Here is a 26655-nt window from a genome sequence, read left to right on the forward strand (position 1 = left end):
AGAATTGGCTGAGCTCCTTTGGGAGGCCACATGTTAATAGTAGAAAGAGGCATAGCCTATTGGGCCTTAGTTTGGATATGGAATTTCCCCTTAAGAGTTTCCTCTACAAAAGGAAGGGGCTTGAAGAGATGAGATCATCTCTTCCAAAATATTTAAGGGTTTTTCCAGTTGGGCCAATTTATGAATCAACTGAGAACAGGATGATTCTAATATGCTGCAAAAGAAGACCTGAATATGTAGTTCATTCGTTTGTTCACTCATTCATTCATTCTTCCACTCATGAGATAGTTACAGAGCACCTAATATGTACAAGGGATGTGTTAAAGACTGTGGATATAGGTCAGCAGTTCTGATGTTCATAAAGGCTACATTCTTATTAGGCTTACAGGTAATGGATGGATATGTATGCAAAACAAACATAGCATGTTTAGATTTTGAAAGTATTACAGAAGAAATATATAAGGTACTGTAATAGAAAATGATAGAAAGACACTTCTTTTGATGGGATATTCAGAAATTTCTGAAGGGGCTTCTGGGGAGATCTGGTATCTGAAGGATGAGAAGGGAGTGAGGTGGTAGGAGGAGAGTTTTATAACATATAGAGGAAAATTATGCAGGTTCCTCATAGTATTATAATAGTATGAATATAATATGAAAGATTAAAAAAAATTGCATGCACATGTATACACACACATCTATAGAGAAACATACCCTAATTCTGGAGGTACAACATTATCAAAGCCCACTGGCCAAAACAAACAAAAAAACAACTGAAAACAAATAGATACATAAATAAATGAAGCCCATGTGCCTTATTTTCTAAATTAGAAATTGGGGCGCAGAGACATTATGAGTTTGGTCAAGTTCACCCAGGCTGACAAATGACCTAGGCCAAAGTGAAGGTTATTTAAGTGCAGCTGGAACAGCACCATAGCACTATGCCTTGCCTTGGTCAACATAACTGGTGGGATTTATATTATTCAGAGCCCAACACATCACTTCTGTTCCTCCTCGTGTCTCACAAAGATGGCTTCCAGGGAATCAACTCAACCTAGTGACACAGCCAGCAATGCTCGTTCCTGCTATAGGGTGGCTTAGAGCATTTCCTAGATAACTTTCTAGAGGTTTCAAGCCTTGAATTACCCATCTATATAGTAATGGTATTAATAATGATAACTAACATTCATAATATGCTTACAGCATAGACAAATACTGTACCAAGTACTCTTTATCTTAATTTTCTGACTGAGAGGAAAAGATAGAATCAGCACGTCAGAAAGACTTTATTTCTGAAGCCAAGTATGTGATGGCATAGGCAAGGGGCATAACAAAATGAGTGCTGATCTGTGCTAATTAATGTAAATACATGCTCTAATTTAGTCTTCCCCCAAGGTCTGTATAATAGGTCCTGTTATACCCATTTTATAAGTTCACTTTGAATGGCTTGTAAGTGACAAAGGGATTTGAACCTGATTTGTCTATCTGCAAAGCCCATAGTTTCCCCCTGCAATGCATTAGTAGAGAAGGGAACAAGTGGATTATATTGGACATACCAGGAAACTTCTCTGTCCAAACACCTTGCTCTCAATATCCAGCATGGTGTCACAGGAATTGAGAGGAAGTGTGCCCAAGACTCTGTGAGGCCACAGTGAGTGGAAGACTTAGGGAGGCACTATTGCCCAGTGACATCTTTGAGAGTAGATGTAAGGCTGTTACCACAGTAGAACCGGGATGGGGAGAAGCACCTAAGTAAGAATCATAAAGATGATGTTCCCCAAGAATATGCCATTCTCTAGAAATTATGATTCCTGAATCACAGCTGGTAAATTTACTTTATTCCTTCCTTTTCTTTTTCTTTCTTCCTTCTTTTTAGTGTGGGAAAGAGATCACTACTTATTTTATTTTTTTTTCTTTTTAAGTTGGGATATAATTTGGGGCACCTGGGTGGCTCAGTGCGTTAAAGCCTCTGCCTTTGGCTGGGGTCATGATCCCAGCGTCCTGGGATGGAGCCCCGCATCAGGTTCTCTGCTCAGTGGGGAGCCTGCCTCCTCTTCTTTGCCTCTCTGCCTATTTGTGATCTCTATCTATGAAATTAAAAAAAAAAAATCTTTAAAAGCTGGGATATAATTCACATAACAAAGAATTCACCCTTTTAAGGCATCACTTTACTGGTTTTTGCATATTTACCATTTGCACAACCATCACCACTAAGTCCATAATGTGCCATGACTTCAAAAAGAAACTTGGTACTGATTAGGAGTCAGTCCCAATTCTCCTTTACGTCCATCCTCTGATTACAGGTGATCCACTTTCTGTTTTTATGAAGTTGCCTGTTGTAGACATTTCATATAAATGGAATCATATAATATGTAGCCTTTTGTGTCTGATTTCTTTCATTTAGCATGTTTTCAAGGTTCATTCAAGTATCACTAGGATTTATCAGGATTTTCTCTCTTTTTGAGTATAAATAATAATTCATTGTATGGCTACACCATTTTTGGCTTTTCCATTCATCAGCTGGTGGATATTTGGGTGGATTTCACTTTTGGCAATTAACAGTAATAAGGATATGAACATTCATATACAAGTTTTAAATGCTTTCTGATAGATCTACATGGGACTCAGTTTTAAAGGCAGTATTTAAAACAAAATTTTATATACTAAAATTTGCCCTTAAAAATTCCACAGCAAGTTACCACTTTGGAATCAATATGTTATTCAAATGAGACAGTTTTATCTCTAGCTCTTTCTTTGGCTATCGGCCAGTAGAAGCGGCTGGCTTGTGTTTGGTGATCATACTGTAAAATCAACATGTCATCAGACACTGGAATCCCATTCAGTGTGGCAAGATGATCACATTTTAAGAGGTACATGAAGAATGAGGTGCACTGAGCCCAGTGTCCTTTCAGATTCTTATCTCATAAGTACTTATGGATGAACTGGTTGGTTAAATTGTCTGCACCACTTAAATGGTAATTTTTCTTTTTCCTTCAGGGATCATAAACTGAATTCATGTAAAATAAATGTTCGTACAATACAAATCTGCACATGGAAGATTTGATCTCATTTTCTTTGGGAGACTGAATAACAGTACCTTTGGATTTCTTTGTTGTTGTTGTTGAGTTAGAAAAAAAAAAAGACATTGGCATTTAAAGGGTTTTTATCCAATTAAGTATTTCTTCATCAAATCACAGAGCTTTAGAACTTGGAGATGTCTTAACTCTCTCTGTCCAAGATTCTTCATTTGATTGGTGAGAAAACTGGAGTCTGGAATGATAAGATCTACTTTGTGTTACACAGTTGGCTGATAACAGACCTGGGGCCAAAACCCAGGATGGCAGAACCTCACGTCACTGTTCTTTCCACTAGACTGCAATCATTCCCATATTCACAAAATTCAGGAAAAGTAGGTCATACCTTCTCAAGTTTTATATTATTCATAACCTTTATAACCCAGCATGTTGTTACTGTTTTATTATTTCTCTCTCTCTCTTTTTTTTGCACTACAATCCACCCCCTCCTCCCCAACCAGGCTGGCAGGGAGTCCGTGAAGATAAGTTAGGTAAGGGAAAGAGCTATTTTGTATCTAAATTATGGCTTTTCCTCTATTCCAGAGCTTTCCCAAACAGACTAGTACACTAACGATTTCGGCTGAAAGATGGCACCCTGATCTTCTGGAGCTAATGCTTAGCACAAATTTTGTCATTCAAACACACCAGTCAAATCAATTAAAAATATTCATGAAAATGAGAAAGTGAGTTTATGGGTATTTCATGACCACTATTTTAGTACCATTAATCCACATCCTCCCTATTTCTTTGGCAGTTGACAGGAATCCCCAGTCAGCAGCTGGAGAAAGCAGAGTCTTTTTAAAGACAGGACTAATTTGTTTCCTGGTGAGAGGTGACAACCTGCCTCAATTTGCTTCAGATTTCTCAAAGATAATGACTTGTGTTTTCTTGTCCCAATTAACCACTGGCTGCTCCTGAGAAGACTATGTCCATTCAGATAACTGAATTTCTCTTCCCACTGATAACCTTCTGGCATATATGTGGGAGTAAAATGTAGATTTAGAACAGAATCATGTACAGAATTATAAATAGAATGACTAGAAACACTGCATTTTCATCCTCTTTTTCTCATATCTCCATCATATTCAGTTTGCATCTACTTAATAATTTAATTGAAAATAATCGAAAGGCCAGCCTTTTCCACAGAGCGATAAGACCCACTTAATACTGTATGTCAAGTGCTTACAGAGGGCCTGATAGTATCACATGTGATATGAAGATATGAGACAATAAAGAATAATGAGGCCTGCGGTCACTTTAAAGAATACATGACTCCCCCTTCTAACGGTACTCTGATTCAGAAGTTTTAAACATACTTACAAACAAAACAAATCTCTGGTTTCAAGTCAAATTAGCCATGAGAGCTACCACATTGCCACCTGTGGTCTACAGCTGACATTGGAACACGGTGGATCCTTCCTGCTATTCCTCTCAACCTCCCTCCCTCCACCTTATTCAAAGGGGAGTTTGGAGGTAGAGGGAGAATTCATGGCTCCATGCCATTCTTTCTCCTGGAAGTGTGAAATAAGCACATAGAATGGGTTGATTCTCCCATTCTGTAAGTTTTGTAGGGACAGAGACTTAAGGCTGTACAGTGATCCAAGTCTACCAAACCTGGAGTTCAGCACTAGGGAACTGGCGATGGCTGTGTACCTAGCCACATTCTCTTTTATCAGCTCCACCATGATAAAGCTGACATTCAGTTGCCATCTGCCTGACCTGACTTCCCTAAGAGGTGTAAACCTCAGGCAGCAGACAAAGGTATTGTTTATTGAACTTCTCAAATTCCAACATATAATAGAGGTTCCTTTAGTGGAATGTGTTTTAAGAATATACTATCCATAATTATCAGAATAACCTTTTCAACCCATACTGCATTACAGATTATGAATAAATTCAGACTGGAAGAAAAAAATCAGAAAGAGTCTGCAATGAGAAACATTAAGTCAGGGCACGTGGGTGGCTCAGTTGTTAAGTGTCTGCCTTGGGCTCAGGTCATGATGCCAGGGTCCTGGGATGAAGACCCGCATTGGCGGGAAGCCTGTTTCTCCCTCTCCCTATGCTTGTGTTCCCTCTCTTGCTGTGTCTCTCTCTGTCAAATAAATAAATAAAATCTTAAGAAAAGAAAAATTAAGTCAATGTGATAGAATTCTACCTTGGGGCATGCTTTTGCTCAGGAGTAGAAAAACACAAAGGGCAGAAATAAGTCTTTAAGACCACAAAACTGCAGAATGAGAACATTTCAGAGTTGGGAGGTTCATATGGGTTATTACTGAGGTCACCCAAGTGGGCTGTGAGGATGCGAAAATAACTAGAAAATGCCCCTTACAGGCAGGCCACTCAGACCACACACACCCATCTGATGCCTGTGTTCTTTCTGCAGTGTTTCCCCAGAAAATAGGTCCAGTCTGAAACTGATCATCACCAATAATGGAAAAATCGCTACTTTTATCTTTTGCATGGTTTAATGATTTGAAACCTTTTCTTTTTCTTGAACATACAACAATATCTTCTGCTTTAATGCTTACCACCCACCTCTTCTGGTATTGCCCCCTGCTGTCACCTAGAGTTTGCTGGCTAACTCCAGTTAGAGTTTGCTGGTGTTTGAAAACACCACCTATCCCTCTCATCCCCCCTCCACCAGTCCTGTTCTGTAGCCTCAACAGCTTCAAGCTTCAGTTTCCTTTGCTGTGCCTCCTGCCATCAGCCCAGCTGTCTTCCTCTAGGCTGATTTCAAATTTTGTCAGTCTTAAAATAAAAACATAGTCCTTTCCCAGTATTTCATCATTACTACTGTAGTTTTTTCCCTCTCATATTTTGGATACTCTATTACATTATAGATTTAATTTGCCTTAAAAAAAAAGAAAAAAAAAAAAAAGACTATTGCTGACTCAGCAACAATCTTATAATCAACTAAAACTGTTTTTTTTTTTTAAGATTTTATGTATTTATTTATTTATTCGAGAGAGAGAGTTAGCTCAGGGAGTAGGGAGGGGACAGAGGAAGAGGGAAAGCATCTCAAGCAGATTTTGCATTGAGCTTGGAGCCTAATGCCCTGGCTCTATCTAGAGACCCTGAGATCATGACCTGAGCTGAAATCAACAGTCAGACACTCAACCAACTTAGCCACTACAGGCCCCAGTCAACTAAAACTTTTAACACACAACATAACTCTGAAATTTGACTCTCTCATCCTGATTTGCGGGCCCAACTGCAAATCTCTTTTTTCTTTTTTAATTTAACTTAATGTAATTTTTGTGTGTGTGTATGTTCCAAAAGTCATTGTTTATGTACCTCATGCAGTGCTCTATGCAATATATGCCCTCCTTATCTTTACATTCGCCACTACTAAGTTAGGCTTGTTACATTCATATGATTCATATGATGATCTTTTTATGGTAATCCATATGATGATCTTTTTATGGTAATTCTGAATACTGATTCTATCATTTCATCTATTCCCTAATAACTCATGTGATCAGAACATGATTTGTAACATCATGTGTTACTGATAAGAAATTTCAGTAAGAACAGGTTGAGGAAAGAGGGCAGAGGGATGGCTGGCGATCTCCCTTCCAGGCTGACACGAATCCCCTAATCACCATGATGGGGGTGAGACATGGTAACCAATCCTCTAAACATTCCCTCAGGTTTCTCTTTCTACCTTGCCCACAAAGGTATCACAAGAGATTTTCCTTTTTAAAGGAGTCTTGCATTTGTTATTTTGACTAGCAGGAGAAAGGAACATATTTATAAGAAAATAAAGCTAGATCTTTTTTTTTTAAGATTTTATTTATTTATTTGATAGAGATCACAAATAGGCAGAGAGGCAGGCAGAGAGAGAGGGGGAAGCAGGCTCCCTGCTGAACAGAGAGACTGACGTGGGGCTCAGTCTCAGGACCCCTGGATCATGACCTGAGTGGAAGGCAGAGGCTTTAACCCACTGCGCCACCCAGGTGCCCCAAGCTAGATCTTATTTTTGATCAAATTCTATGTTGGTGGAAATATATTAATAAAAAAAATTAGTTACAAAAGAGTGTATACAGTAGGATTTTTTTTTTTTGTGATGAGGATATCTATTTACAGATTTGAAGACAGATAAACAACTGACCCTTGAACAACATGAGTGAACTGTGTGGGTTCACTTCCAATATTTTTTTGATAAATACAGAACAGTACTGTAAAGGATTTCCTCTTCCTATGATTTTCTTTCTTTTTTTTTTTTTTTAAGATTTTACATATTTATTTGACAGAAATCACAAGTAGGCAGAGAGACAGGCAGAGGGGGTGGGGGAGAAGCAGGAACCCTGCTGAGCAGAGAGCCAGATGAGGGGCTTGATCTCAGGACTCTGGGATCATGGCTTGAGCAGAAGGCAGAGGCTTTAACCCACTAAGCCACCCAGGTGCCCTTCCTATGATTTTCTTAATAATACTTCCTTTTCTCTAGCTTACTTTAAGAATATAATATACAGTACATATAACATACAAAAGGTGTGTTAATTGCCTTTGTTATCAGTAAGATTTTGGTCAGCAGTAGGCTATTAAGTCTTGGGGAAGTTAAAAGTTTTATGTGGGGATGCCTGGGTGGCTCAGTTGGTTTAGCGGCTGCCTTCAGCTCAGGTCATGATCCCAGGGTCTTGGGACTGAGTTCCACATCAGGCTCTTTGCTTAGCGGGGAGCCTGCTTCTCTCTCTGCCTGCTGATCGTTCTCTCTCCTTCTGACAAATAAATAAATAAAATCTTTACCAAAAAAGTTATATGTGGATTTTTGACTGCACAGAGCTTGGTGGCCCTAATCCCTGCATTGTTCAAGGGCCAAATATAGATTTAAATATACATGTGTATACACACACATACACCACACATGCCTAGATGTCATTCTGGGAAAAAATGTAAAAAATATTTAAGTGACTCTCTGTGAATGAGATTATCTTTTTTCCTAATATTTCTATAAATAACATGGATTATCCCACACTTGAAAAAGAATTTAAGAAATCCTATGCTTGTGATAACTACTTTCCCTTCTAAATCCTCTTAGAAGATGGAAAATTTCCCTTAATATTGGTATCAAGATCGTGTAGGTATAATTGAGGGAATGTGTTTTCTTTCCATTAAAAAGAAAACCAAAATATTTCCTCCCCTTTGTCCACAGTTCCTAAAATATGGTCAAGAGTGTTTCAGGGACCTCTTCTCTGGATGTGTTCCCATTTCACCTTTCTGCTCAGTTTTCCTTAAACACACTGGGAGCTTTTATGCCTTTTGGCTATTAGATAAATTTCTTTTGTCTGATATTACCTTTATATTTTTTTAACCTGGTGAGCTCTTCTTCATTTCTTAGCTCCCAGTTCAATTATCACTTTTATCGCCCCAGTGAATTCCCTCTTCATTCCTTCCTTTTTGTTCCTTCTATATATATATATATATATATATATATATATATATATATATTTTAAAAGATTTTATTTATTTGACACAGAGAGAGAACACAAAGTTAGGGGAATGGGAAAGGGAGAAGCAGGGTTCCCACTGAGCAGAGAGCCCAATGCAGGGCTCAATCCCATGACTCTGGGATCATGACCTGAGCTGAAGGCAGATGCTTAACAACTGAACCACCCAGGCTCATGTTCCTTCTACATTTTCAACAAAGCTCTATCTCTATGCCTATCAAGATCCATTTTTTTTTTTTTAAGATTTTATTTATTTATTTGACAGACAGAGATTACAAGTAAGCAGAGAGGCAGGCAGAGAGAGAGGAGGAAGCAGGCTCCCTGCTGAGCAGAGAGCCTGATATGGGGCTCGATCCCAGGACGCTGGGATCATGACCTGAGCCGAAGGCAGAGGCTTTAACCCACTGAGCCACCCAGGCGCCCCTCAAGATCCATTTTTAAACTATGAGCTTTTAGGCTTGCAGCCAGGCATTCCTGGAGGACGTACTAAAACAGGAAACTCCTAGGTTGCACCTTTGGAGATTTTTGTTCATCAGAGCAGGGTGGTTCATGGCCCATGGTGCCATATAGGGAGGGTGACAACTATGTCATTTGTATCTTTTGACTATTCTCTCATATGTGGACTGTATCAGAATGTCTTATCAACTATACTGGTCTTTAAAATTATACTTAATTTTCTTTGCCTTACCCATCAAGAGGTGCTAAGGGCAAATACCATGGTGACCAGATACTTTACTTATATCGTAGACAAAGCCAACAGAGACATATACATGTTATATTGGAAGGCATATAGGCTAGCCTCATGAAAGTAGATATGGAAGAGTAGGCACCTCTGATTAGACCTTTTGGATCCCACTCTTCTGGGAAAAATCCAAGCTGGACTTATAAGGGAGTTCTACTTTGAAGAGACAGAAAGGGAGGGGGGAGTTAATATGACAATAGGTGACATGTTTTCGAGTATGGGAAACTTTCAAAGTCAATATTGCGAATATTCATTTAATAACATGTCTTGCACTTTTGCACAGTGATTATAGAACTGCTAGAAGGCCATGTAAAAAGCCACTATGATCTAAATGTTCTGCTTACATTTCTTCTCCTATAACCAGTAACCTACTTTTGGCTCTTCAAATGGCTGCATAAAAGAGACAACCATTTTAACCTTTTAGAAATGAATCTTGCTAGAGTAAATCAGAGAGAAATGATGGAAATGTTAATTAACTTGCCTTCATCTTGGTCAGATTCTGTATTTAACCTAAAGGCCTACAGTCTTTTGGGAGGTTTTCTTAGATGTGATTGCCTATGACAGCCAGAGAAATTCAATTATGGTTTGGTGGCGTTAATCCTTTGGGAGAGCAAAACCCCCCCTCCTGCCTCTGGCGCAGGAAACAAACGCCAAGAAAGGAAGGTGAAATCATTCATGAATTTTCCTGACAGATCTCTTTTCTGGTTCCGGATTGGTAATAGATGAAACCTTCCTTTGCGGCGCTGGAACCAAGCATTTGCTTCCCCCACAGGACCACCTCTAAAATAAAAGGAGATGGAGGATTTAAAAAACAGACACACACAGACACACAGACAAACAGACACACAGACACACACCCCCCTCTGCTCTTGAGAGAGACTGACCATCCAATGCCAATCTGCATGACAAAACATCATTCTCAAACCACAGGAAGTTCTGATATTGAGGAACAGAAGATAAAAGTGCTTAATCTTACTTTCCTTTTTATTTATTACACAATTACCCATTTAAAATCTATTTCAGCTTTGGAAATTATAAAAAAGAAAACATACCATAGCTGAAAACAAACCACATTGATCTTTAAACATTTTATGAACTGAAAAGCTCAACATAAACCACTTCTTTCCTTTAGCAGGGAAAGAGCTCTATGGCAAGATATAAGATGATAGATGTAACCTAAAACTATATGCATGAGAGAGAGATGGGTTCTTATTTATGTATTTGAAAAATATATAACTGTAATAACGCTGGGGCTGTGTTCAGTAGTGGTAGCAGAGGTAGGCCAGAGATCTATGCTTTTTAATATCAACTTCCTCTCGAGTAAGAATTTTATCACATTAATAGCTAAATCATACTGATTGTAAAAGAGCTGAAATGAGGCAATTAGTACGGCCGATGACAGCCATGAAGAATGAAACGTGAGGTTTTCAGTGCGAGCCAGATGGATATCTTCAATATACTTCTTATTATCTGCTTGTGGTAATAAGTTCAATTAAACTGAATCAGTACAACACAAGTCTGTTTGAATTGCTGGAAAAGAAATTAATTATGTGCTTCACATTTAATGAAGCCAGAGTCATATTCTGTTTGCCTTTATTGTTTGTTTGTTTTATTTATTTTGATTGGTAAGTATTCATTAGGAACTAAACCATTTATTTCATTCTATAGTAGAGTTTTTTCTTTAAAAGACAATTTTGGATTCAAAAGGTTAAATATCACTAGTAATAAGGTTTTATTTATTCTAGAATATCTAGGGGAGAATTAGAAAATCAAATCTACCACCTAGATGATTTTGACTATAATATCTTACTATGCTGTAGAATTCTGACCTGGTGTTTTTAATTTGAGATATTATACATGTAAGACTAACAAGGAGAATTTACCAGTATTCATATCCCCATTTCTAGAATCAGCAGTCTCTAACATTTTTTCTAGCCTTCTCCCCTCTGAATATATATTAAAATTTTACCCAAATAAAATACTACCAACACAGGTTAGGTCCTCCCATATAAGGTCACTCCAGATTCCCTCCCCTCACAAATACTATCATGAGTTGATGTTTATACTGAGCATGTATTTTTTTTTTTAAGATTTTATTTATTTATTTGATAGTAGGTAGAAAGGCAGGCAGAGAGAGGAGGAAGCAGGCTTCCCGCTAAGCAGAGAGCCTGATGCGGGGCTTGATCCCAGGACCCTGAGGTCATGACCTGAGCCAAAGGCAGAGGCTTAACGCACTGAGCCACCCAGGTGCCCCTGAGCATGTATTTTTATTTCTAAACTTTATATGGTATTATTTTCTATTACTAATTTTATGTTAAATATAATTATATGCATTAAATGAAATAATGGTTTTTGCGTTATTTTTTATTTTGCTTATGTATTTGTTTTTCACTACAAAAAACAACATAATGAACATCTTTGCAAGTCTACCTCAAAACACCTGGAATTTCCTCTGGAGTGGACACCCAGAAATGGAATTGATGTGCTAAGGAAGCATCTCTTTTGCAATGATATTCTCTCTGCAGTGTCTACTCTAGTTTGTATTCCTACTTACAGTGAGTGTTTGAGTATTCTCTTCACACTCTCATTAACAAAAGGTTTTGTTGATGTTTATCTTTAGCCAATTTCATATGTAAAAAATCCTATCACACTGGTATTTACATTTGCATTTCTCTGATTACTAGTGAAATTGAGATTTTTTTCGAAGTCTTATTGGCCAACAGTGTGTCTTTTATACCAAAATCAAGTATGTGAAGCCTGCCTCAGTATAGATGTCTGCCTGCGAAAGAGCAGAGTTGGCACGGAAATTACTTCCTCCCTCTATCAAGGATGAAGAAATGATGGCAGGATGGAGTCAGAGTAGACTGTCATGGTACGCAATCTTTTATTTTTCTTTTCTTTTCTTTCAGTTTTTGACATAATGTTCAGTGGCATTCTTCACAAACTTAAACCTTAACATTATAAAAGATGAGAAGCTCTTTTACAAAAAGTATTGGACAAAAGGGGGAGTCATTCTATCCGTGACTGATGTTGCTAAAGGCACACTATTTGCTAAGTCTATGTGACTCTCATTAGGGCTCAAAGGAATGTCAGGGGAAATAATTATGCTCTCTTTCATCAAGATCTTGGCTTCATGTCTTCACAGAAAGAGTTCCAGGTTATGTTATGCTCTGTGAATACAGGAAGAACAAGAGATACACTTATCTAACATTTCTTTAGGGTTCTCCTTAGTTAACTGTTGCCAGCTCCATTGTGGCAGGTCTCAGACCTAACAGGATCTACTATTGAAATATTCTGGTCATTGTCCTTCTACCCAGGGACCTAACATAATTAGCATTTAGCACTTTTAACAACAAACTTTTCCTACTCTCGGTGCCTTGGGTCAGAATTTGCGTTAATCCTATTAGAAAGACCCTTAATTATTGCCTAGAAATAATTGGTTCCAGTGGAAGACACCTAATTAGGTTGAAATGTATTCTGTTATAAGGGCCCAATGTTAAAAGCCTTTGTTGTGGGTTAGCAGCCAAATGTCATTGCTGGTTACTGATTTCTGATTGATCCCCAGTCAAATATGGATAAAGCCTTGAATAATTTTACATAGAAGATGTGGGCTGTTTTAAACTCATTTTCAAAAAAGGTTCCAATTGAGAAGACTCTACATTATTGTATCGGTCATGCTATGCATGGTCCTCAAGGTCCTACAGTTAAAACAGAAGTATTTTATAGGGCACACTACAGATAATGCTGTAAAACTTGTTAGTCTTGGTCCATTATATGTATGCATTCTCTTCTTCTAAATGTAAATAAACTCTTGCTGGGATGGACAGTGAGCATTCTACCAATGAAGAGAGCAATTAAACCCTGAGTAAAGTCACAGGAGCATCTTTACTTTGCAGGAATGGAGAATGAGAATACAAAAGAATTTCTTGTTATAAATATATAAGGTCTTAGTTAAATGCTACCGAGATTCTTTTTTTTTTCTATCAAGATAAAGTACAATGTTTTTCTTATTATAAAAGTAATTCTGTGTACCGAATAGACAAAATTTAATCTTTTTACTTACTTTTAAATTTTTAAAAATTATTGTATTATGAAATCTTCTAAAACCCAAATGAAAACAGGGTAACATGGGCACCTAGGACAACTTAAAAAGAAAAAACAAAACAAAACAAAACAGTGAAAGAACAACCTGCAATCAGAGAGATGTGTAAACTAAATGTGAACAGTTCAACTGATTTAGGCTGGTGACCGTGAAAAGTTCAGGAAGAGATAAATATCTTGATAAACTCCAGTTGACACGTTTTGTGCTTTAGGAGTCTCCCTGGCCTAATAGTTGGTTCTAGCAGTGTGAGGCGTCCTCATTCCTACAGAAGCTGACTGAATATGCTGTTCTAGTGTCTGCCAAGTATTTTTTTCTCCTTTCTCCCAATCAATGATCTGACTGCCCAATAGGTCAACCCTTTTGATACCGGGGTGAGGCTAAGATCTTGTGAAAGACATATCCCCACCAATTTCAGCTTGTAATCAGACTCAAGGAGATGTTGAAATTCCCTGTTCTATATAACCTGGCTAAGCTACACCTTGGATCACATTTTGGAGATCTGTCTGGGAAAGGAAAAAGGTCAAAAAAGAGAGGATCAGTAAGTTTTTGTTCTTGTTTTTGCTTCTCTGGAAAGGAATAAATAACAAATATTTTAGGTTTTGCTGGTCAAGAAGCAACACTGAGGATATTATGTAGGTTGTTGCATCTTCGATGGTCTTTGTCATGATTATTCGATTCAGCTATTGGGTAAAAACAACCACAGTCAGTAGGTAAACAAATGACATGGCTGTGTTCCACTGAGACCTTGTTTATGCACCCTTAAATGCAAATATCGTAACATTTTCACATGTCTGAAATTATTATTATTCTTTTTGTTTATCATCCAACTAAACATGTAGAAGCCATTCTTAGCTCCTGGGCTATAAAAAAAATAGGGGGTTAGTTGGCTTTGGCCCATAGTTGGCCAACTCCCCAAAATATAGTGTATATCAGGATCAAGTAGGGTGTTTATTAAAAAGATTTATTTGGGGAGGTGCCTGGGTGACACAACTCTTGATATCAGTTCAGGTCATGATCTCCAGGGTCATGATCTCAGGCCCGGTGTGGGGCTCCTGGCAGTCCATGCTGGGCCTGGAGTCTGCTTGAGATTCTCTCCCTCTGCCCCTCCCCCAACCTGTACTCTCTCTCTCGAATAAATAAATAAATCTTTAAAAACTTTTTATTTTTCAGGGCTTATCCTTAAAGATTTAGATTAGGTTAGGGCACTGGAAATCTGTATTTCTGTTAAGCATTCTATTGAACTTTCACTTGCTATGTGTACAAAGTTCTCTTATGTAGGGCAGGGTTTCTCACTGTATCATCTGGAATCACCAGCCATAGACTTACCCATGGTCATTTTGGTTGTGGTTCAACAAGACAACTATGACGATAACATCCATAGCTTAAAGCTCTGCATTTCATTTTCAGCCCTGGAGGGGATCAACAGAAGCTAGGGTTGCTATTACCAGAGTTATCTTGCTGAACTACATTTAAGACAAATACTCCAAGTTGCTCTTTTTTGGGAGTACTACTTTAAAATAGCTGTCATATGAAAACTGTACAGCAAGGATGCTATGTCATTCGAAATGGCATGCCTTTTATTCGGCTATAGAGATAAAAATGAATTAGTAAGTACAATATTGCATGTAGATGCAGCCTGCCCTCCATATAGTTCTTAATGATGTCGACAATTGCTAAAGCTCATCTTCATTGAAAGGTCAAATATTATGCTTTCTGGTAGGATTCAGGGGTCTGACATGAGAACTGTACTTGCTTCAAATCAAACAGCACACCAAATCCCAAATATACTATACCTAGTTTAAAAAATAAAATCAGTGAAATTTAGAAATTCAGATGATGGGATGGTAATCAAGAGCCCCCTGGGCACCTGTCAGAATTCTGCAGTTTGGAATCTTGCTCATGCATAATCTGAATATTTATCCATTTTATGGTTGCCTGACAGAGATTTATTTTAAACCTCCTGTACCTGCTGTAGTAGATTTATCCCTTCCTTCTCCTCCCCCATACTTACTGACCCTGTGTTTGACACTATCTTTGGCCTGCCTTCACAACATGGTGGTGGGGTGAGGAGGAAGAGCATTGGATTTTAGAAGCGTTGTTAATGACAGAATGATTATAAAAAGGTAAGAAAAGACGTGTTCTGATGTCTGACCTTCACGGTGTTTTAATCCTATGTATGAGGAGATCAAAATGAATACAAGCACATTTTAAGGTTAGAGAACACCTTCTCTGATAAATTAGTCCCTTTGTAGATCTCAAAATTGAATTAAAATACAGTGCTCAGTCATATTTCAGGCTAAACTGTTACATTTACATTAAAGGTACAGGGCTGAAGCATTATGATGTGCGATTCAGTACTTGGCACAGTTCACGTGGAGTTCAGAATGGTTTTCTCTGCCTTTATCGTGCTTTATGGGGCAGATTTCTAAATTGCATTTCTCAGTTTATGTTAATGTCCTTCACAGAGACCTGGTGGTCTGGATGCCCTATGCACACACGTGTTCTTCCCATTAATGTTAATGGGACTCAGAACCAAGCAACGGCAGATAAATGTTCTCTCCAATACCTTCTGACCTTCCCGGAAGTAACAGGATTGCTAACTTCTGTGAACATATGGATCAGATAAAACTCATATTTCTTTCCCCCACCCCCATCTCACCTATAAGAATAATAAAAGAATCAGAGAACCTCTGTACAAAACCCGACTGCAATAGAATACCATCAGGCAAGCCCAGAAAGAGCACTACTTCTAAATAAATGAACTCCTCCCAGCAAGAACCATTGTACTACGACCTTGGGGCTCCTGCCTACAGGTCTCTGCCTTCTTTCTCTTCCTGCCCTGGTCTTTTTCTTTCCCCATCTATTAGGAAATTTCAGTTTTGAAGTATTCCATGTGTCTCAGCAAAACAGGTGATCCTGTCATATGTCCTTCTAAGTCCTGTCCATAAGTATGCTAAAACTCTCCTGAAAAATAAGTATGCTTAAACTCTCCTGAAAAATGCCATTACATCATGTTTCCCAATCTTCATATCCCATCTTTATGATTTTGCATATCCTCGTATAATAATTCATACTTAATATTTTTCTTTATATTGACTCACTTCTTAAATATATATATATATATATTTAAAGATTTTATTTATTTATTTGACAGACAGAGATTATAAGTAGGCAGAGAGGCAGGCAGAGAGAGAGGAAGCAGGCTCCCTGCTGAGCAGAGAGCCCAATGTGGAGCTTGATCCCAGGACCCTGGGATCATGACCTGAGCCGAAGGCAGAGGCTTTAACCCTCTGAGCCACCCAGGTGCCCCTTAAATATATTTTAAAAGATTTTTTTAATCATTGCCATGAATGGAAAACTAGACTTTTCTTAATACACATTTTAAGAAGCAAATAAATTACTAAAATTGAAAAAAGAAACAGTAAAACAACAGTAAAACTATGCCTTATACTATACTTGGATAATCACCATTTACATTTCACTAGAAATCTAGAAATAAAGTATTTTAATTTCTTAAAATAGCTAGAAGTCCCTACCTCAGCAACATTCATATTCACCTAAAACATGGGGTGACCACCGCATATTTCATTATTGATAGATGACAAGTTCTGTGCCATCATTCAGTACAAGACGAGCAGCAGAGACTCATCTGGATAGTCAGTCTCCGGACTGCCCATAGTGCTGGGATATGAACTCTGATAGGAATCAGAGGATATTCCTTTCTGTCCACTATCTTTTCAAAGAATGAATTGATTGATTGAGAGAGAGAGAGAGAGAGAGAGAGCGCATGCACAAAATGAGGGCCAGGAGGGTGGACACAGAAAGAGAGAGAACTCTAAGCAGGCTCCACGCTCAGCTCGGCTCAGCACAGAACACTCAGCTTAGTGCAGAGCCCTACATGGGTCTTGATCTCACATCCCTAAGATCATGACCTGAGCTGAAATCAAGAGTTAGCTGCTTCACCGACCGAGCTACCTAGGAGCTCCCTCTGTCCTCCATCTTGAGAACTAAGGAAATCCTTATGAGAAGGAGGCTGATCAAACACAGGATATAACTTGTAACTACATGCAAAAATACCTCACTTTCTGCAATACGGAACAGCAAAAAATGGTTTTTAGGCTTAGGTGTTTATAATCTTTTCTTTGGTGGCAGGCTCACTCCTTTTTGCTAATTACTCTAATAGGTCGGCGATGGCAACTTCATAAATGTTCATTTCAATAAGATTTAGAATGTATGTTTAACCATTTTATTAAAATACAAACAACTACAACCAAAAAACTACTAATACTTCCTAAGTGCCAGGCACTATGTTAAGCACTTATGGTGGATTATCGCAGTCATCAAAACAACCCAAAGCAGTTGGCATACTATTATACCCACACTGGTAAATTGTCTAGTGGAAGGTCACAGAGCTAGTAAGTGACAGAAATGAGATTCAAAGCCGGATCTTTCTGCCTCACACTCAGTCTCTTGATCACTACCTAAGACTGCTGCCTAGTAGTCTCTTTTATCTCCATAACTAGCAAATAATCTATAATTAGATACCAGCTTTGCCATTAACAACTCTGAAACCTTGGGACTCCTCCTGCTCCTAGCTGATCACTGTTTCCTTTTGCAGCCGAGAAAGCCACACGTTAGCAAAGACCTCTAGTTGAAATTTTGATTTACAAATACTATTGAACCTCTTTTTTCCTCTGCACTGTGAGATAGAGTAAACACATAGTCCTATGCCCATGCTATCGCTCTGAGTGATTCATTAACTGTCTGAGGTAAGTGGAGTTAATCTAAATACAAATTTACTTCTAACTTTTGGCCTTCCATTTTTTTTTACATGCATAGATGTTGTTTATAATAAAAAGTCTTATCCAAATGATAGTATTTTTCCACCTTCCAATGACCCCAAAATATGCAATGAGGTAATTTTTGGCTTTCTTCTTTAAAATAAAATTGGGATAGATAAAATAGATATTTTTGTTTTTTGTAGGTTTTCTTATTTCTGAGAGAGAGCTACAAATAAATGGGCAATTAGGAAATAATATGATGTGGTCATCTATATCAGTTATAGAAAAATATCTATTTTGTATAAATCTATTATTTAAAAAAGCAGCTGAATTAACAAGATTTCCTGGTGCAGTAAACAGAACCAGCCAAGCAGAATGCACAATCAGGATTCCTGGGTCAACATCTGTCTTCTACTACTGGTGACCTTGAGAATGTCACCAACCTGAGTCTTATCTTCCTCAGTCAGATCACTCATTGCCAAGATCACTTCAACTCAAAAACTCTACAACTCCTCAAGACAGAAAGTAATAGAAATGCAAATAAAATGTAAATTAAAGTCTCATCCTTTGCATTTTAGTGCTTTCAGCCCATCCCATCAACCTGGTGTTAAGAACAGACTCATATCATGTGCTGTACTAACAGCAATAAAGGAATTTCTGTCATATACTATAAAGCACCCAGACTAAGGTATGTGGAAAATTTTATTTCCTTAAGACGGAGAAGGTTGGCAGGGTGACTAAAGCAAAGCACAGAGATGATCAAATCCCTTTACTGGTGTAATAATCCATATCCGTATCTCTGAATAACCAGGGCAGCTCTTTTAAAAATAGCCAATGTCATTGTTTAAACAATGTTTGCTAAAAATAGTATTCAAGTCATGGGTTTTTAATTTGTTAGCACAGTGTTCCTAGACATGAATTTCAAAGCTACAGAGACTTGAAAGAAATTTAATTAAAGGATTGAAGATAACATTAGTTACAACAGTATAATAGATACAATGGCTGTAATTCTCAAAATTGTATTGGATGATTCTGAAATAAGATAGCCTTTCAATCATATTCATTACGAACAGTTCTCTAAGAATCCTTAATCATATCATGTTTGGCATGATGTATTAATTTAGCAACAGTGATATCTGTACATATTAATATGAAGGATGCGACTTCTATAGATCGCATTACTAGAAACAAGGACAGGTATACCAACGTACGTGTGCTCTGGGTTAGTCCTTACCTTTTACTACCAGGTTTCCAGTGCTGCTAGCAGTTCCAAAATGGTTAGTGGCTATACAGGTATAACTTCCAGCATCTGATTTCGTCACATTGACAATTTTGAGGCTTCCATCTTCAGAAATGGTAATCCTGAAATTAAAACAAATAAACCAAAACGGTAGGTTTATCTCATATGACTAACTGAAAATGATGTCTGTCATTCCATCATCTTTTAAACTATAAATAACGGCTAGATTGCTTGGCAGTCTCACCTTTGTTCAGGGTGTTTGTCTACATACTCATAAATATAATTAAGACACGTGACATATTTAGGACTTTCAACACTTTTCTTACTAAAGTGGTCTCAACATTCTGTTGGCATAAATGTTGGAAATACTAGATAGGTTGTAACCATTCTCTGTCTTTGGTGATTCTCACCACATTATGCATAGAGAAGGCTCATTGTTGATCACCATCAGTCTTAACACTATTGAGGTATAAGAAAAAAAAAAAATCTCTTGATTGGCCAGTTGACACATCTTCATTGAAAATGTTTTCTTCCGGGGGTACCTGGGTGGCTCAGTGGTTTAAGCCTCTGCCTTTGGCTCAGGTCATGATCCCGGGGTCCTGGAATCAAGCCCCACCTCGGGCTCTCTGCTCCGCGGAGAGCCTGCTTCCTCCTCCCTCTCTCTGCCTGCTTCTCTGCCTACTTGTGATCTCTGTCAAATAAATAAATTTTTAAAAAAATCTTAAAAAGAAAAGAAAAGAAAAGAAAATGTTTTCTTCTGGAGCGCCTGGGTGGCTCAGTCAGTTATGCATCTACCTTCGGCTCAGGTCATGATTACAGGGTCCTGGGATGGAGCCCTACATCAGGATCCCTGCTGAGCCTGCTTCTCCCTCTGCCTGCTGCTCCCCTTGCTTGTGCTCTCCTCCCTCCACCATCTCTGTCAAATAAATAAATAAATAAATAAATATCTTTTAAAAAAAGTTTTCTTCTAGATGGTGGCTTAAATTAAATGAGTTATTAAGTATATTTATTTCTGACATATATCATACATTTTTAATGAGATGCGAGAAGTGAATTTTTTAAAAAATCCCACAGCATGGTATGGCTTTGGCAGAACAGCAAACGTGGATGGCACATCTTAGGGTCCATAACTGGGAACAAATCTCTACCACCTGGGATGGAAACACTTGTACTGACAGGCACAAAACTGGAACAGGGAGGATTCTAGAGAACCCTATCTTCAGCATGACCTAAGACATAGCAGAAGAGGAAGGTACAGAGTTGAGTAGTTCATGCAGCCTACCTGGTCCACCAGCCAGAGAAATAAAAAAATGGACACAGATGGCTCATTGAAGATTACTGTCTGCTGAACCTCTACTCTATCCTTCAAATTTACCCACTTCTTTCTATCTTTTCTGCTCCCCTGTTCTCACCTGGCCTATCACCAGCCTCTTAAATGATATGTCTATTTTTACTCTCGTACCTCAAATACATTCTTTGGTCAGTGGTCAGATGATCTTTTTAAAAGCTAGATCAGATTACATCACTGCTCAGCCTTAAAGATCCTTCTTTGCACCCCACTGCCATCAGTAAATTCTGTTCTAGAACCTACAAGGCCTGATGGATCTGGCCTTTGCTTTTCTCTTGCCTACTTATTTCATTCTCTTCTTCTTACCTTTCAATAAACTATAATTACACAGGACCTCTGCAAGTCCCTGTAGTGTCTGGAACCCTTTCCCACCTCAGGGCCTTTCTATCTGCTCTTCTGCCTGCCACGGTATCAGGACCTAACGACCACTTTCTCACCCTCTCAGCACCTTACCTTAGAGGTGGCGCTTTTCTTATGGCTCATATTTCTAAAGTGGATATTTTAATTTGTTATTCTCTTTTCTGGCAGCCACTTTGCTTTTTTCCTATCAAACACAACTAGAAGTTTTGATTACTTGTTAGCTGTCTTACTTGCCACCTGGCATATGAGCTTTTCTGAGGCCACAGACCATGTTTATCTTATGACTTAATCTCCAGGAACTAGTACCTAGGATGACACGTAGCAGAGTGGACAAGTAAATAAATAAATATCCTAAGAGAAAAATCAATAATATGTTACAGGAATTCAGAATGGCTAAGCCACTGAGCGCTAGTGATAGCCTTAAGAGTTTTTGATAAATTTTTGAAAAAGTGGTCTCTGTGGTCACAGCTTCACTTAATAGAACTTTTGGCTAATCATTTTAAAACCACAGGTGAAGATTTAAATATACCAGTTTGCAAATGTTGTATGTACATTTCATGAATGTGAAAAGGAGAAGCCACAGATTTCCTGATGACTCATTCCAGGTTCTTTGACTCAGGCTGATGAGAAGGTATGAAGTTATAAGAACTCTACAAAGGATATTGGAATCAGAAGGATGGGTATTCAGATTCCAGTTCTTTCAGCTCCAACCGTGGGATCAAAGGCAGTTGGCTAACTCTCCAAGTTTCAGTTTCCTCATTTATAAAACGGAGCTAACAATCCCAATTGGGTACTTTGTTAGGAAGAATTAGGTAAGATAATGTCAGTGAGATTTCTAGCACATTTCCTGGTATTTATTAGGTAGTAGTTAGGGTGTTGTGATTATGTCATCTTTTAAAACTGTGTCCTCTTATTTAGTTATTTGTGCATATAGGAAAAATTGGACAACATTCTCTGAACATAATTTCCCTTAATATAGTAATTAAGTCAGCCTACTTTTTGCACTCCAACTATTACGTTTGACAATCTGAAGTCAATATACAAATTAACCTAGTCCTCCCAAATCAGTATATAAAATGCAGACAAGGAGGTCCTTTGTTCATTCACACCATAATACACACATAACAGTTGCTCAGTAAAGACCATATGATACCCCATTAGCCCAAGAGCAGATGTACTGATAAAAATTGTGTGGTAATTAAATCCTAATTCTCTCAATAATTACAAAAATAACTTCAGAGGAGTTAATCATATTCCCATTTATAAAATAATTCTCTGGAAATTGTAAAATGCTGGCATATGAGATCTCAGAAAGGAAGGTAACATTTCTTTTTTATATATGGAGTCGTTTTCCATGAGGTAACATAGATTTGGGGCATATTAAACACTGAGAGGTGAGCTGAGTCTTGCAAAGCACAAAGGCCTATTAATAGTTTGTACCATTAAAGTGGTACTGTAATTTCCAACACCTAAAGCCATTGACTGTATCATACTGTTTAATGCCAACAGGGTATGAATAAGGAAACAAGTAAAGGATTTGTCATTGGATGACCTGGTATTAGCCTTGACTCTGATACTTGCTAAGTGTATGACCTGCCCTATTTACTTATGCCCTAAGGCAGGGCTTCTCAGCCTTGGCACTACTGACATTTTGGACCATATAATTCTTTGTCCTCTGAGGATATTTAGCAGCATCTCTGTCCCCAGTGGACTGGACTCCATTCGCTCTGCCTGTCTTCCCAAGCTGTGGCAATCAAAGATATCTCCAAATATGGCCAAATGTTCCCTGGGGGCAAAAATCATCCCCAGCAGAGAGCTACTGGTCAAGGGTAGTTTTTATTCTATTAATCTCAGTGGTTACTATCATGATTATCTTCCACAATGAGATAAGATATTTGAAATGTTCTCTTAATTGTAAAGTGGTGTTTAAAAATTTTTTCTCACTTCCCACTGTCATTCCCATCCCTGCATCCTTAATGATGGTGTATACATTGCACAAAAGGCACCCGGCATATTGTTGCTATCCAGCTGTGGGACCCAGCTAGCTCTGCACAATATCTCTCAAGGCTCTCTTTGCCTCTTAACCCACAAAGCTTCCTTATCCAATTTCCTTTAAGCTTTGTGAAATGACAAGGTAATTTTATAAATTGCTGTACTACTGATTTTTAAGATTTCAGTGCCTGACTTTGGTTAAGTGTTTTAATCTTCCCATTTTTTTTTTTTTCTTTTTTAAAGCAAAGAGATAAGAGTAGGCCTCCAAGGCTTGAATTCTAGACACTGGAAGAGATAAGTGAAGAAGATGATCTGTAGAAGGGGTCATTTTTAGTGGCTGTTATTAAATTGCATTATATTTGTTCTGTTTATTTTTCCTAGGTATAATCCAAATGTGAGTACAACATGGAATTTTATAAAATTCAACCAGTTTCTTATCCAAGCAATATAATGTACTGATTAAAAACATAAACTCTGGGGGTGCCTGGGTGGCTCAGTTGGTTGGGTGTCCAACTCTTGGTTTCAGCTCAGGTCATCATCTCGGGAATGTGAAATCGAGCTCCTTGTTGGGCTCCACACCGGGTGTGGAGTCTGCTTAAGACTCTCCCTCTCTGGGACACGTGGGTGGCTCAGTTGGTTAAGCTGCTGCTTTTGGCTCAGGTCGTGATCCCAGGGCCTGGGATGGAGTCCCACATCCAGCTCCTTGATCAGCGGGGAGCCGGCTTTGCTCTCTGCCTCTGCCTGCCAGTCTGCCTGTTTGTGTTCTCTCTCTCTGACAAATAAATAAAATCTTAAAAAAAAAAAAAAAAAAAAAGACTCTCCCTCTATGTCATCCCCTCCCCCTGCTCTTGTGCTCTCTTTCTGAAAAAAATAAATGAATCTTAAGGAAAAAAACCCCATAAACTCTAAAACTATACTATCCAGGCATGAATCAATTCATGCCACTTAACGGCTGTATGATTAACATCTTTGTAAATTTCCTTGAGATAATGGAATAATAAAAGTAACTCTATCTCACCAGGTGTCACAAAGGCGTGCACTGCTGAGACCAGTGTCTCTCACATGAAATGCAGGATGTAAGTGCATTAGTGAAATAATTCTATTAACTGAAGTTCTGTACCCTCCTAAATCTATTATTTCAGATATTAATAAAGGATTCTGTTAAATTTAAGGCTACTACCAAGTAGTCTTATATTCTGAAATCCTGTGACATATTATTATGCTTAATGAAGCATATGGGTAACATCAAGTAGTAACAGAGGGGGATGAAAAATTGGACTTACTCATAGATATCTACTAAATACCTCCTGTCCACTAGGCCTATATAAATCAGGAGAATCTTAGATAACTGCATACTTAGAAGTGATGTCAGTGTGTTATATCCATAATGCATACATTTCTACAAATGCATACTAGAAGGGACTTAGTTTTTCCAGTGGGGAGTCTGCTTCACAGAATAAAGAAAGGTAAGGTCCAAGACCTAGCCTCTCAGGCGATCTTATTTCCCTATCTGCAGTGATTGGTTTAAGGACAGACATGCTACCCAAACCAGCAGCTATTTGAGGAAACAGTTTCTTTCTATTGATTATACATTTAGAGATGGAAATCTAGAACTGTTAGCAGTCATCTCACCTGTCATAGAAAGCATGCCTTGAAGAAACCAACCAAAGACAGGCAGAGACCAAGAGACAGAGAGAGAGGAGAGAATGTAAGAGCTCTTTGAGACCCTGTTTCTGTCCACAGCTAAGCCAACAGCTTCCTCCGCGTGCTCCGGTTACATAATGCAGTCATTTAAGACATGAGGAATTTGGTTTTAATCCCTTGTAATTGGAAGAGCTCAGTATCTAGGGAAATTGGTGAACTTGTTCAGGAGATAGGGGTAGTGAAAGCGGAGAGGAGAGAGGAGTTCTTCAGATCATTCTTTGAGGGCTACCTCTACAGAACTTGTTGCTAAAAGACTGATTAACTGAAAAAATTGACCTGATTTTCCTTTATACACAGCTGTGCCATATACCTTTGACTATTTCTACAGAAAAAGGGCTAAGTTACAGTTACTTGCTGCTTTGAATTTATGGGATTTTTATAATTGGGAAATTAGTATAAAATTAGCATTTATCCTTGGAGTGCTAATTTCCACTAACTCAAGAAACTTTTGAAACATAACTTAACACAAATGTTTAGATACTTGCTTCCTTTCAGTTGGAGCCTATCCCAGCTTAGAAAAAGTTTGTCAACTAATACTTCTACATTCATTTTTTTCCCTGTGAATCCAGTTCTTGAATCCAATCCAAGATAGTTGTATTTTCACATTGGTTTCTTGGTGACTTCAGAGTTTCCATTTCATTTTAGTTTTCCCATTTCAGACTACTGGCTGACCTGTAGCTTTTAGCTTGATATTGAACTTTGAGCTCCTTCTAATACTCATGAATAGTGATCAAGTTAGATAAAAGGAATTGAAAATGTAAATCTGTTCCTGGCTTAGAACAGGTTAGCCCTGACCTACCTGTAGGCTCTTTTTAAATCATTGATAGTATCAGAGAAAAGTCAAAAATGATAAAGCAGCAAGTAGTAAAAATAAAGGTGTGACATAGGACTTAATTTTTCCTACATGAAAAAAAGGTCATCTAATTCACAACATAGTAAATTGTCCATTGCATAGAGAACAGTTGTTCCTCCACTTCATTTAAAGATTTCATATCCATAGAGGATAGGAACCTATCTGGAATTATGAGATAAATTGAATCTTTCTTTCTTAATATGAGGCTCTGGGTTATAGCCATTGAAGAGCTGACCTTGTCAGTCCTATTAATCAAAACCAGTCTGGGGACACTGGACCTTTTAAAATGCTGATCTTTCCTTTTTGGGGCTTTAGTAACAGATGACAGAAGCTGCCAAGTCCACAATATTCTATCACCCTAAAGAGAAGGGTTATCCCCAAATGATGACCTATGATTCTGTGAGCAGTTCTACACGGAAGCCCAACTACTGGTGAGAAACGTAGTGCATCCTCACTTGTCTGGAATCGCTTTCCTTATACTTAAAACCCCTGAAAGTACATCTCTCCCCTTCTGCCAAGGTGAGTATTATGGATTAATAACTTTTCAACAAACAAATAATGGAGGTTTCAAACCGTTAACTTTTAAGTCATTTTTAATAGTGCTATATTAGGTAAATATAAATCATTTAAAATCTTGCATAATTAAAAAAAAATCTCAAGGGGTCAGAACAGCCTTCCTTCTCTTATACATGATGAGTACCAGAAAACACATTTGCCATTTAAATAACTATTTTTAAAGATTTTATTTATTTGTCAGAGCACAAGCAGGGGGGAGGGGCAGGCAGAGGAAGAAGCAGGCTCCCCGATGAGCAGGGACCCTCCCCTCACAATGTGGGACTCAATCCCAGGACCCCAGAATCATGACCTGAGCTGAAGGCAGAGGCTTAACCTGCTGAGTCACCCAGGCATCCCATGTTTGCCATTTAAAAGCCTAACATAAAAGCATAGACTTACTCATTACAAAAGAGGTTAACATTCCTGGAGGGCTAAAATACATTATAAAATTTCAGACATG

The 26655-nt window shown here is 38.2% G+C and overlaps 1 protein-coding gene across 13 annotated transcripts in view; it reads right to left on the reverse strand.

The window, feature by feature from the left end:
• The window catches only part of CNTN4 (contactin 4), a 930864-nt gene that overhangs the window by 63984 nt on the left and 840225 nt on the right, over positions 1-26655 (reverse strand). For all 13 annotated transcript variants that reach the window (XM_082711571.1, XM_082711575.1, XM_082711573.1 and 10 more), the window contains one exon: positions 19378-19505. In XM_082711571.1, the coding sequence (XP_082567697.1) occupies positions 19378-19505 (128 nt within the window). The remainder of the gene's footprint in view (positions 1-19377; positions 19506-26655) is intronic.

The sequence above is a fragment of the Mustela nivalis genome, assembly GCF_964662115.1.
Source record: "Mustela nivalis genome assembly, chromosome: 1".
In the NCBI taxonomy this organism is placed as follows: Eukaryota; Metazoa; Chordata; class Mammalia; order Carnivora; family Mustelidae; genus Mustela; species Mustela nivalis.